Consider the following 13,926-nt stretch of genomic DNA (forward strand, 5'->3'; position numbering starts at 1 on the left):
CCACAATACAGGGGAACACCAGGGCCAAGAAGTGGGAGTGGGTGGGTAGGGTAGAGCAGGGAGTAGAGTATAGGGACTTTGGGATAGCATTTGAAATGTAATAATTTCTGAGTTCGAGGCCAGCCTGGTCTACAGAGTGAGTTCCAGGACAGCCAGGGCTACACAGAGAAACCCTGTCTCGAAAAACAAAAACAAAAAGAAAACAAAAAAAATGCTTATTTTCTAAAAACCATGAATCAGTATACTGACAAACGTTTGTTTTGAACTTTACTTTAAAAAATTAGTTAACATTACCAGTAGAGTTGAGAAATGACGGGTATTGGTTGCTGGTTCTATGAATGGGGAAATGAAGCCCAAGCTTAGGCTTTGCAGAATGGCTTCACATTAGATATGCTCAGGAAAAACAGACAAGACTACTTTGCTACACAATACATTAAGATTAAGGGAGAACATATCAAACTTTCTAGAATAGGCAAAACATATAGAATCGAAATTAGGTAAAATTGGATGATGTGGTGAAACTTTGCTGGAATAAAAGAAATAGGCAACAAAAACCCCACTAAGTGAGTTCTTTCCCCAGTTCCACAAAGCAGAGCTTTGAGGAAGGAAGAGCCCTCCTCTACGGTGAGGGTCAGCTGCTTACAGGTACAGATCCCATCCCAGAAGGTGTGGCTTGAGCCAGGCCCTGCAAGGTCTTGGAGGGCCTCTCAGGCTACGCTAGCCTCCCTCACATGGCTCCGACCTCATGATGTTAAATAGGGTAAATGGTGTTTGAGCTTCTTTCCAGTTATGTGGGATCCATGCCATGATTCCAGTCTGTGGATATGACTACATGTTTATTGCCTATGCTGTCATCTCAGTGCTAGCTCAAACAGCAGGAATGGTGGCTTAACAAACGGAGCGTTAGCAAATGTCAGTAAAGTCAATGGAGATGAAGGTGTCTATTCACACACCTGCTGGAGCAGGTGCTTACGGCTAGGACCAGTCATACAAGGAACCTTAGCTTGCTGCCTTCTCTTTACTGCACTCCATGTTTGCCTGAGGTAACTCTTCATAAATAATGAAAATGCCAATTCTTTACCCAATATATTTGTATCCAGATAATATAAAGCTGGCTTCTTTCCTCTCAGGTACAGTACCCTCATCTCTCACTTATCTGTTTCTTTCTAGGATGGACGATGACAAGACTAAGCCTGTCTCAATGTGGGATCTCTGAACTTACACATACTCCAATAAATTGTGGAATTACACAGCATACATTACATACATTACACAGCAAACAACTGCAGAGTGGTCAAAGGCACATGGCCGAGGGAGCCACAGATGTAGCAGGGATTGACTACTGCTGTTTGAATTGGCACAGTGTTACTCTGTCTTACCACAGACAAGAAACAGTACTCCAAGCTTTATCAGCAAAGCTTACAAAGAAACTCAAGGTGGAGCTGGAGAGATGGCACAGAGGTTAAGAGCACTATCTGCTCTTCCAGAGGTCCTAAGTTCAATTCCCAGCAACCACATGGTGGCTCACAACCATCTGTAATGAGGTTTGGTGTTTCTTCTGGCCGGCAGGCATACATGCAGGCAGAACACAGTATACATAATAAATAGATCTCAAGAAGGAAAGAAAGAAACTTCAAGTGCCGAGAAAACTGGTGGTTGAGAGCTCAGCCCTACACTGGGCATTTTATACCACCCCCAAAGGCTCAGAGACAGAACACTGGAGGGGCAGGACAACTTGAGTTGGAAGACACACAAGGCTGTGAAATGCCTTCTGGATACAACACAGCTATCATAATCTTGAACTCACAACAGCTGCAATTATCTGTACTGGGGCTGCACAAGTCTGCCCAGCAGTCATGAAGCAGGGAGGTCATGGGGCCCCCTGCAGAGCTACTGGCTACAGACAGACACTGGGAGAAGGGGGGTCATCTCTTTAGTTGTACCCACTGGGGAGCCTACCAGGCTCCAACAGTCCCAAACTCATGGTCACACAGATGGCCCTAGATAAACTCAGTGGGTCATAGAACAAAACAGACACAGATTTGGGAGAGGGTGTTGTAGGGAGCCGAAGAGGGCTAACAAATGGAAGAGAGATAAAAGAGAGTGTGGAATACAAGTATGAAATTGTTGAAGAAATTGTTGCAAAAGCAATTAGCCTCTAATTTTAAATAACCTGTAATTTAAATTAGTAATAATTTTAATAATTAGCAACAACCATAATCAAAATTTTGGGACTGTTTAACACAGGTGATGTAGGCCAGAAGTGGGTAACAAAGAATTGAATGTTTCATGTTCTGCAGTGCAGTAACTCATATTTGTACTCAGTGCCTCCTGAGGGCAGAGGTAAAGCAGGAAGCTCATGAGGTTGGAGTCTCACCAAGGCTCTGGTTACAGTAACTCATTGCATTTGTTACCTGCTGCACATCACTCTGCACTGCCTAGGTTTGGGATCTTCGTTTGCAGCTTGTACTCAAGACAGACTACTAGCCTCTGAGAGTACATGCAGGTCTTACTCAGAACTGTAGCCCCAAAGTCTGTAGCTCCTGCTTGGTACCTGACATGTAGCAGGTACCTGTTCATGTCTGTTGGCTGACTTAGATAAAGGAAGATGGAAATATAAACATGATTAAACGACTCAGGAAGCTCCCATGACGTTTAAGCAGTCTTGTGATATAATACATGGAGAACTGGGCACATTCATATGTATAATCACTGGTCTTAAGAAATTACAGTGGATATGTAAATTAGTCACACCACTTCATGCCTGCAGATTCTATCTCCGCTGGCATTCTATGGCTAGACTGAATGTCTGACAATGCAGGCTTCAGTTACTGCCAGCAGCTGTAAGGCTGAGACGGTCCTCTGTGCATCCCACTACTGAAGGAAATGGTCCCAAGGAGCTGAGTTAAGAGTCAAGAGGAATTCTTCTGTATACTACAGCCTCCTATAATTCACAGCACCTTGCAACACTTTTGAGAGACAAGCAACTTACATTAACTAGACATACTATTTGGTAAAAAAGATATATAAACAACACTTTTTTAGTTACAAAGTAAACATGTATATTTTCTAAATGTTGGATCATGCATGAGTCTAAATAGCCCACAAAAGGTCTGGGCACTTCCAACCAGCTGGCAACAGAGGCTGTGTGTGGGGGGTGGGGACTGTTTCACTGTGATTGGCATTGCCTGAAACTTGCCCATGGATGAGATATGAAAAAAGATTCAAAAAGTACCAGGTCCAGATCAGTCAGTGAGCCTTGTCAGGTACTGATGCTGCGGGGGTGGCTGTTTAATTTTATATAAGCAAGGACTCAGATTTTACCACTCCCCCCCCCCCAGCCTTCGGGAGTGCACTTAGGTGTTCTTTACAGAGTTAACGGGCTAGTTTCCAACAGAGAAGACAAGCTTAATGGCTGACAGCACCTATTAACTCAGTGAGATATGAGACCCACCAAAAAGAAGCTAGCCCACAAGATGAGGGTTACGAAGAGATACACTTACTAGCTATATATGAGAGTAATGGGGGACTAGTGCTTGGACAAGACTCTTATTAGCAAGACAACATGGTCTTTGAATATTGTTAAATAAATGAAAGTATCATTTTTATTTTATTTTATTTTTTTTTTATCATAATTGATTTGTTCAGCCAACTATACAAAAAGATTTAGTGGCTAAGTATCACGATTTCTAAAGTCTGGGTCATGTGCACCAGTGCCTGCCTTGCACTATAACTGACCAGATGTTGAGCTGCTCTCTGGCTCCAGTGATCCTTCTGGTTGTGACAGCTCCTCCCCTATAGACTCCCTCAGTTCTGATTGGTCACTCTGCCATAAGGACTCCCCTTCTTCCACAGGCTTGCTTTCTTGGAATGGTGCTGCCTGTGAGGGGTCTGTGTCTAAAACTGGCTTCTGGGTGTGCAATGTGGTTGACTCCTGTATTTCTAAACTCACCGAGGGATCTGTCACTGTGTTAGGACCATTAATCACATCATTTGTCCTCTGAGCAGGCGGCATGGCTTCCTTACGCTCGTAATCGTTGATCCTTCTTTCAACCACTTCACGGATCAACACTGAAAAGTTCAGAGGGCATTTTGAGTTTCCATACTTTCCTTAGAGACAAACACAAACACCCCTAGCCTCCCCTCCCCACCAGCCTTTACCTGTTTAGCAGACACAACTAACTATCAAGGCTTTCAACAGGCTACGCCTGTTTGTCTTTGAAGATGTCATGTACAAAGCAACAATAGAAGATACATGATGAAATGAGAGAGGGTGAATACTGTGCCCTTGTTAATATAGCTGACAGCCTCAAAGTTTAATAGCTGTCACCAACACTAGTGTCCCTCACTAGCAGGTCTTGGAAGTCTCAGTTATGGCTTTGTATACGGTAACTTACTGTCAAGAAGTCTCAGATATGGCTTTGGTATAAGGTAACTTACTGTCAAGAAGTCTCAGATATGGCTCTGTATACGGTAACTTACTGTCAAGCACAGTTCTTCCCACCATGCTGTGTTCCATGGATTTTTCAACTTCATTCATTAGCCATGGAAGGAATCCTACCTCAATATCTGCAATAAAGAACTTCAGTAAGCCATTTCTGCAAGTCATCACAAACAGGCTGTGTTTCCCTAATATACACTGATCAGCATCTCTGTTCAACATAAAATATTAAATACACTCACAGAATGTAACAGGAACATTGGGGCCACCTCTATGAAAATGCTGGGGAACTCGCAAAAGCACCTCATGCAGGAGGACCTAATTGATGACTGCCTGAGATATCAAGGATTGCTGTTGCAGACAATGCCAGCCAATTAGGAACTGCTGTTTAGAAGAGATGCTTTCTTGGGGCCAACGGGGTGTGGTGGAGGGTATTAAAGGAGCTTGCAGCAGCGTTCAGATGAGTTTGCTGTTTCTCACCCGCTCCTGGCGGAAGTCTGTGTAGACTCTGGGCCACCTCACCTCCAACCCCCAGGGGCAGGTAGGGTTGGGTGGCGAGTAGTCCAGGGCACATAACATAGCTTTTGCCACATTCTCTAAATGTGCTCTGGTTAACTTCCCCTTCACTGCAGTGGAAGCAGTATTTTACAAATGATGAGGTTTTCCACAGTGAAAACTGAGTTGGGTCAAGGAGGGAGGGCAGAGAGAAGACTGCACTGAAGTGGGATGCAAACCTGGGGACCAGCAATGCTGGAAGAAGAACACCTCCCTGGAGGCCAGAGCTCGGTGGAAGCTGACCAGCTGAAAGGGGGTCTGAGCAGGGGCCGTTCAGAAAGCACTGCAGATAAAGTGGGGACTAAATGCTTCTGTTAGAAGGAACTTTGCTCTGACTTCAGTGGAATATCCACTATGCAAGCACTTTAACAAGCCTGCCCATAGCAATCCACACTCTAAGTTTCAAGATGGTTTTTAGGGGCAGGCACCATATGGTTATTTAATAGGATGATAATGGGGAAAGTAGAATATTGAATTTCCTAATATATATGCCATATCTCGGGTAAGATTTTCATTTTTAAGTTTTGGACTATGTAACAGAAAACAAAACATTACTGCTCTCTGTGAGCAATAGTAAAAAGTCTACTTTTATGGTTTGGAACCTAATGATTTCCCTAAAGCTCACGTGCAGAAGCCCGGTCCCCAGCTGAGAGTGTTTTTTCTTGCTGGGGAGTGTCTGCTCTTGAAGGGGTGTACTGGCTGGTTTTGTGTGTCAACTTGACATAGGCTGGAGTTATCACTGAGAAAGGAGCTTCAGTTGGGGAAATGCCTCCATGAGATCCAGCTGTGGGGAATTTTCTCAATTAATGATCAAGGGGGGAGGACCCCTTGTGGGTGGGACCATCCCTGGGATGGGAGTTTTTGGTTCTATAAGAGAGCAGGCTGAGCAAGCCAGGGGAAGCAAGCCAGTAAGAAACACCCCTCCATGGTTTCTGCATCAGCTCCTGCTTCCTGACCTGCTTGAGTTCCAGTCCTGACTTCCTTTAGTGATGAACAGCGGTTTGGAGGTATAAGCTGAATAAACCTTTTCCTCCCCAACTTGCCTCTTGGTTATGTCTTGTCCAGGAATAGAAACTCTACCTAAGACAAGGGGTTATTGGGAGCCTTTTGTTTCCCAGCATTGATCCCCTGTGTGCTCCCTATACAGGCCCAGCAACAATGGAGTCAAATGACTCCATATGATCATGTACCGAAACTCCTAAAACCCTGAGCTACGACCAGCCTTTCCAGCCATTAAGCTGGTTGCCCCAGGTAATTTGTCTCAGTGACAGCTGACTGACACACCTAGCTAGAACACATAGGAGGGTGGGAACTGAACACGGGTGCTGCAGTTCCACCTGAGCAGGCTATGCTCAGTTCTCTACTTGATGCGTCGGCAGTTACCAAAGCAGAGGCAGCTGGACACACCAGAGAGGGATTTTCTCCTGGCTGGGTTATTTGAGGCGGAAAGACTCACCCTAACCCCGGGCCGCACTTCCGGGGGAACCTATACAGAGGACGTACAAGGGGGAAGCTCTGCTCTCCAGCCTCTTGCCCTCACTCTTACTGCAAGCTCATTCCCGCACTGCTCTTAGAGTCTTGAAGACTAACTGAGATGTCCGGCCATATGGACCAAAGTTCCTCCTGTATCCTTGGACTGTCAGGAGACAGCCGACTGCTGGACGAGCCGGACACAGGCTCTTTCCCTTTACCAACTGCTTCTCAGAGCCCTCACTGATACAAATTTTAGTACCAGGAGTGGTACTACACTTCTGCTAAGGGTGGAGAGACTTCCTCAGGTGAGACGAATGCTCCAGAGTTTGAGAATTCAAAGTTCTCTGCCCCAGTAGGGGCCTCCCACACATCCCCACCCCAAGTTACAGGATGCTATTCTTTACCAGGCTGGGAGTGGAATTTTTGTTGAATTCAGCCAATCTTATCAACTGTCAGCGCTTCCATTTGATTTTCTGCAATTCTAGCTCCATGGCTGCTGGAGAGAACCTTAGTCCCTATAGTCTTTTGTACACATCTGGAGGCAGTGGATTGCATCATGGTGGTCCTCCACCCATCACCTAGGATGCTAGCAGTTGGTTCACTGCATCACGGGCTCATTGTTTGCTTTGTCCATTTACCCAGAGATACTAGGAACAATCAACCAGCATCATTGTCTTATTTTTCCATAATTTGTCAAAAGTTTTAAATACAGAGTCACTAAACTCCTTGCTACTCACAATAGAGGAATCAATATAATCAAATGCATTTGTCTAGATAAGCTGGCTAACTAGTTCACATCACAGGTTTTACTGCCGGCCATGCTTCTAGCAGAGGCTTTAGTAACTGTGGGTGTTAGCAAATTGGAAAACCAGTACCATATACTTTTTTGTTTTGGTGGGGTGGGGGTGGGGTGGCTTCAAGACAGGGTTTTCCTTGCATAGCTCTGGCTGTCCTGTCTGTAAACCAGGCTGGCCTGGAACTCAGAGATATGTCTGTCTCTGACTCCTGAGTGCTAGATTAAAGGCATACACCATCACTGCTTGGGATGTTCCAGATCCTTAAAAAAAAATTCATCCTTATACTTCTGTTGCTGTAGGACCACACCTAGTGCCAAAATATGTGATGGCCAGAGTTCTCTATAGAAACAGAATGAGTGAATGTTCATAAAATCTCATATACTTTATGACTTAATTTCTAAAAAATTCATCATTTCAAAATGAGAAAACTCATGATCATAAAGCAATGAAACTGGGACCTAACCCATGCTTTTCATACCAAGTTTTTCTAGTGCATAATCCTGCTTATCAATAGAGACACACTGGCCTGGACTACAAAAACACAGGGCAGCGATCTATCTTACACATGAAATAAGTTTGAACCAGTAAGGATATCCTCAGCATAGCAATGAATCTAACAGAAGTGTCCACAAACCTCTTTCAATTGGATCATAAAAGTAGCCACTATTCCTGAGACTGTCAAAGACAGACGGGAGAAGGTCAGCCAGGTACCGCTGAGCGAATGCCCGAGCTGAGATCTTCTGTGATGTCTCATTCTGCTTATGGACAATCTCCCACTGCTGTTTCTTACGGCGTTCCTGCCAAGAGAAAAGATGTCACTGCATATGGAGATCTGAGTAGTTTGTTCCTTCAGGCACGAGGACTGTGAGACTAAGGATGTGGAAGTGTGTCAGTCCAGGACTCACCACAATGTAAGACACATTGAGCAACTAGTGGGCATTGAGTTTATGAATAAAGGAGCCCAAGGTCAAACTCATTTCCTGACCCATTTTCAAGTAAAATAATTTCTATGCTTAGTGTATGAATGTTATCAACAAGATAATGGCAGCTGGATACAGTGGCACACACTGTTAATTCTTATACTAAGGAGACTGAGGCTGGAGAGTGGTGGGTTAAAGGCTACGCTAGGTTACACAGGGATACCTTGTCTAAAATAACCATGACAGATAATGATATATATTTGTTATTAGTGACATCATAAAGTAGTACTTATTTGAAATTATATTCTTATGTATCTTTCATTGAAGAACATCAACCAATGATCTGACTTGTTTTTATACCTCTTAGAATTAGTAAGGCTAACATGGCTTTAGAGATCATGAAAGCTTGTTTTGTGTGTGTGTGTGTGTGTGTGTGTGTAGTTGTCTCCTTTAGGTCAAATAACATCTATAAAGCTAATTAATGCTTTTGTATGTGCCCATATAAAAGTGGGGGAATTAACGTACTCTTCAAATAATCTATCTTCAAGGTTTAAAAACAAATACAGATGTAGATGACTTATATTCTAGTTGTTCCCATGATCCACTTCCTGACAGCAAATACATACTTTGTAAATATCTTATTGGTTGTCTCAGCAGAGCTTCTGTAGTCAGTGTTTATCTTATATATGCAAGCAAAGACCTGCACAGAACATTCCTACAGAGACCTTTGTTCTTCATATAAACCATTACTAATTTTGGAAGAATCATTAATTTTTTGGAGAAAATATAAAACCAGCTGATTATGTCATAGTAGCAGTTGCCTACAAATGTACCTGGGGCTCTTTGGGAAATAGTCCTCATTGGTTTAAGTATTCTGGCACTACCTTTTTTTTTTTTTGGTTTTTCAAGACAGGGTTTCTCTGTGTAGCCCTGGCCATCCTGGAACTCACTCTGTAGACCAGGCTGGTCTTGAAATCAGAAATCTGCCTGCCTCTGCCTCCCGAGCTACCTGGCACTACCTTTTATGTATTCAGTGTGTAAGAAAGACTGACATGCACTGTCAATACCAGAAAGACCTGTACATATAATTGAGTGTAGATTTTTCTAGCCGGGTCACCAGCTATCTGCCGATTCCCCATCCCCGTGAGCCTGGCATTCCTGCCTCTTTCCTTCCTTTTCTCTTGCTGCCATTAGATGATGACAAATGAAGGAATTCTTTCTCTAGAGCTCCTTTCAAGCTCTTGACATTTAAGAGCACCACCAGTTGGACGATGTAATTGAGGATCCTGCACTTCATTGGTAGCTTTGGGAAGCTGACTTACATACATTAATAGAAGGTGGAATTTACAAAACATAAGTGAGAGATTGGTGATCTATCAGAGAGGTCTGAGCAACGAAGGCTGTGGGTCTCTTTCATAAACATTTCTCACTGTGCTGTGTTCTTCATATAAGTAATTACTATTTATTAAAAAAGATTACTGGTTTCATAGTATGCTATATGTGAATTTGGACATAATGTATGAAGCGGCCAAGAGACTGAGGAACAGTTTTGAGTATTGTACTTAGGGGATGGCTCCAGCATGGGCTCTGGTGTCGATCCCAAAGAAATAAGAGAGGAAGTAAAAGACCAAGACAGTCAGACAGACAGACAGACAGACAGCTGTACCTTTTCTTCTCGGTGCCTTCTCTCTTGCTCTTCCAGTCGCTGCACTTCAGCCAGCTCCACATTCCTTATCTCTTCGTATGCATACTGACTGGCCCGCAGGTTGGCTAGCTCCTCCTCTTCCATCACCTCTAAAAGGGACTGTTCGATCGTCTTCCCCACCAAAACCTCTAACATGGGCTTGACTTCAAGGTCAAAGTCAAAAAGCTTAAACACAAAAGAAAGCAAACAAAATTTTAATCATGAATCAAATGTATGACAAGAATATGAAGGGGATGACAACAGGAGATTGCTGTGTCACCTGTGGGTCAGACACTTACTGCCACTGTGTCTGTTTTAACTCTCAAAACAACCTTACAAGGTATAGAGAGGAACATTCTGATTAAAGCAAAAATCTATTAAGTTAAAACAATCAAGGAAATCCATGTTTATCAATGTGAAGTCTAACACTTAATGATTTTAAGCTGGAATTCTGAAACTAAAGGGCATGTCCTGTCTTTCATATTTTTCTTTTTTTTTTCTGTTAAACACTGACTAGCCTTAAAAAACTTAAAAAATGACAGTTGAATGAAGTAAGGAATAAGAATAGTGTCCATCTGAAGTGACTCAAGCCTAATAAGTCACCACTTTCTCTGCAGAGCTTGAAAACTTCCTTCATTTTCAAATTTAAATGTGTTTTTTCAAGTTCCTTTATTCTCACCTCTCCACATTCTGATTCATGTAGTCATTGATTTTAACTCCACAAACTGGCCTGTTCACGCATTCCATGTGGAGATGAAAATGTTATTTAGAGTCCTTAAACATACAGTCCCTTCATAAAAGTTATGTGCTCTACAGATGACTTGTGGAGTCACTGAGAATGGAATCTCTTATACAAAGGGTAGTCCTCTTTCTCATTTGGTACAGATCTTAGGTACACACATCAAGTAAACATGTAAGCAAAACTGAATGTGTAAAAATGTGTGTAATGAATTTATTTTTCATCAGAAAGTAGAAACGATCAAAATATTATACTTGAAAACAATTCTTAGTACTACAGGATAAAACTACTATAGGTAATATCTGGGAAGAAATCCAAAATATGAGCCTGATTGGGAAATGGCCCTTGCCTCTGTGAAGCTCTGTCTGAGCCTACCTTGATGTCATTTTTCAAGTCAGAGGGAAGCCAAAAGGATGCACTGTACCTCTCCTTCCAGGATCTGAGTGGCCACATCTTTGCCAGTTTTGGCAGGAATGAAGAGGGGTGTTGGTGGTCTGTCCAGAAATGCATCTGTCTGGCATTCCATGTCGACTTCAACTATGCGGTCAGCAATTTCTTCAAGATATAATTCTAGAAAGAACATTATGTATGGAGCTTACAATTAATTATGGTCCACTTTTGGCATTAATATCAGCTCACTTCAAGCAGAATTAAGTTACCAGGCACGGGGGCACTTATCTGCAAATCTCAGCACTTAAAAGGCTGAGGGAGGATGATCTCAATTCTAAGGCCAACCCAGCATCAACAGTGAGTGTGAGCTCAACACTCAAAACAACAAAATAAAGCCCTAAACACAAATGATACCAAATAAAATGAATTAGAAAGTAAATCTTAGAACGAAAGTGCTCAAATGTGAGGCTCAGTTTACACACTGAGCTAAGAACATTCATCATGGCTGAAGCACCCTGGACTTTTCATTGTAAAGCGAGACTAAAGGAGAACAGGAGACTGTAGGTGTCTGAGATGCAAAGGTAACAGCACCTGGCAGAGACTGCAACTTTAGTAAATGAGCATTGGCTCTAAGTGTGTTAGGTGCCTGGGAATTTTAAGAACCATGCACCAAATCACCCTGCTCTTTGGTATTCTCCCTATGCATAGTTTAGAAACAGACACGTGCAGACATGTGTCACATTGATACCTCGATGAGGCAGGTGGCAGGCACCATGAGAAGAACTTGAACACTGGCATTAAATACTGAGTACAGGATCCAGCCAAGATATAGCCGTCTGCCCTCAGTCTCCTCATGTGTAAGAACGATCAGAGTTACTCCTCACATAGACTCTTTTTTTTTTTTTTTAGATTTATTTATTTATTATAAGTAAGTACACTGTAGCTGTCTTCAGACACTCCAGAAGAGGGAGTCAGATCTTGCTAAGGATGGTTGTGAGCCACCATGTGGTTGCTGGGATTTGAACTCTGCACCTTTGGAAGAGCAGTCGGGTGCTCTTACCCACTGAGCCATCTCACCAGCCCCACATAGACTCTTTTTAACACAAGAGAGTAACAGGTAAAGGGCCAGAGGCAGCAGTAAATAAAAAGTAGGGGCTCTATCAGTCAATATTCAGATGGCATGAAGCTCGTCTTGAACGCCCCCCCCCCCCACACTAGCAAAGTTCTCATGTTTTGAGCTTACATTTTTGAGTTGGTCACACTCACAGCTTTTAGACACACCTAGGCCCAACACTAAGTCTCAGCTGTCAGAATCATAAGGGTGGCTAATCACTGACATCCACTCATCCACTGCCGGGGGAGCAGTGTGGTTTACTCTTTTGCTTTTGGTTTAGAAATAATCATGGTTATCTGCCCATGGCCTTCACTGGATGGAAGGAGAATCTCAAGTGATACCAGTCTAAAGAAAACCCCACGTACTGTCAGGTTACCAAAGCTCTGCCAACAGGAAATGCCTTGTCCAGCACAGCCTGGTCCTAGAAAGCTGACTAGGGGCAGTGAGGGAATTAAGACAGGATAGACACACAGACACGTGTACAGAAAGGCTGGGGTCAGGTGGGCTATGCCCACTCTGATGGAGTGGCACCCCACTATCACAGCAACCCAGTCTCAGCACATTATGTATGCACATTACGGGATGGAGTGGGAAGTGGTTAGCTAGAGTCTGTAGGAGTGTCTGTAGCAAGCAGTCTCAGGCTGTACGTATCTGGGACGAGAAAGCGGCAGTTGCTTGTTTTTGCACACACTGGTCAATCGCTTATAAACACATACTTGCACACGGTCAACATTCACACTCAGAGCAGAAGGCTTTGCCAATTTGCCATGGGTCCGGAGCACATGTCAACAATACACATTTACTCAGAACGTCATCTGCTGCTTACACATCCACTCAGGGTTCCTGTGTTATGGACATCCTCAGTCAGTGCCTCCTCAGTGCCCCACAAGGAGTCTCTGCAGTCGAGAGCGAGACAAGCAGGGATCCTGGAACCTGCTTTAGAGGCACCCGTGTGCAAAGTCAAAGAGAGCGAAGGAGGCAGGCCAGTGTGAAAGATGACTAAAAATGAGTGGGTTCATGCTCCCTGAAAGACGAGTAAAATGTCTACACAGAGCTGCAATGCTCTCTTGTCAGCCTTGAAAAGAATAGTAACTCAAGTTGGGTTGTGAGTAATAATCCTACTTTGAAATTGTGCTGGCCAGTTTTATGTCAACTTGACACAGGCTGGAGTCATCTGAGAGGAGGAAATTTCAATTGAGAAAATGCTTCCATAAGACTGGGCTGTAAGCAAGACAGTAAGCAGCACCTTCCATGGTCTCTACATCAGCTCTTGCCTCCAGATTCCAGCCCTGACTTCCAGCTTGAGTTTCTGCCCTGACTTCTTCCACTGATGAACCATGATCTGGTAGTATAAGCTGAATAAACCCTTTCCTCTCCAAATTACTTATTAAGGTCCCGGGGTTTTATCCCACCAATAGAAACCCTAAGACCAGTTGGTACCAGGGACTGAGGTATTGCTGTGTTAGGCCTGGCCATGATTGTATTTGGAGGAATGTGTATTTAGGGACTTTGGATTAGTAAAGCAGCAGAAAGCTTTAAATGGGGCTTAATAAGCCATACTAGTTGGAACATGGAAGATAGCTGAATTGAGGGTGATTTGAACTATGGGGTCCTGGCTCAAAAGGTTTCAAAGGAGAATTTTAGTATATTGCCTAGAGATTGTTCTTGTGACATTTTGCTGAAGAATGTGGCTGCCTTTTGCCCTTGTCTTAAGAGTCTGCCTGAGGCTAAGGTGAAGAGATTTAGATTAACTGTACTGACAAAGGAAATCTCAAATAACCCTAGCACTGGCCCAGTCCTGTGGTTTACTCTT

The 13,926-nt window shown here is 43.4% G+C and overlaps 1 protein-coding gene across 3 annotated transcripts in view; it reads right to left on the minus strand.

Moving 5' to 3' along the window:
• The window catches only part of Rsph3 (radial spoke head 3), a 50,564-nt gene that overhangs the window by 14,942 nt on the left and 21,696 nt on the right, over positions 1-13,926 (minus strand). Inside the window, exons 4-9 of one of the 3 annotated variants that reach the window (XM_029533039.1) lie at positions 11,034-11,179; positions 9,853-10,056; positions 7,901-8,063; positions 4,483-4,569; positions 3,818-4,071; positions 3,714-3,763 (exon numbers count right to left, since the gene is read on the minus strand). In XM_029533039.1, coding sequence (XP_029388899.1) covers positions 3,728-3,763; positions 3,818-4,071; positions 4,483-4,569; positions 7,901-8,063; positions 9,853-10,056; positions 11,034-11,179 — 890 coding nt within the window. In that variant the 3' untranslated portion in view covers positions 3,714-3,727. Of the gene's footprint in view, positions 1-3,608; positions 4,072-4,482; positions 4,570-7,900; positions 8,064-9,852; positions 10,057-11,033; positions 11,180-13,926 lie in introns of those variants that run through there. The other 2 variants (XM_029533040.1, XM_021221504.2) reach the window with 2 other exon arrangements.

This window comes from Mus pahari, chromosome 21 (assembly GCF_900095145.1).
Source record: "Mus pahari chromosome 21, PAHARI_EIJ_v1.1, whole genome shotgun sequence".
Taxonomy (NCBI): Eukaryota; Metazoa; Chordata; class Mammalia; order Rodentia; family Muridae; genus Mus; species Mus pahari.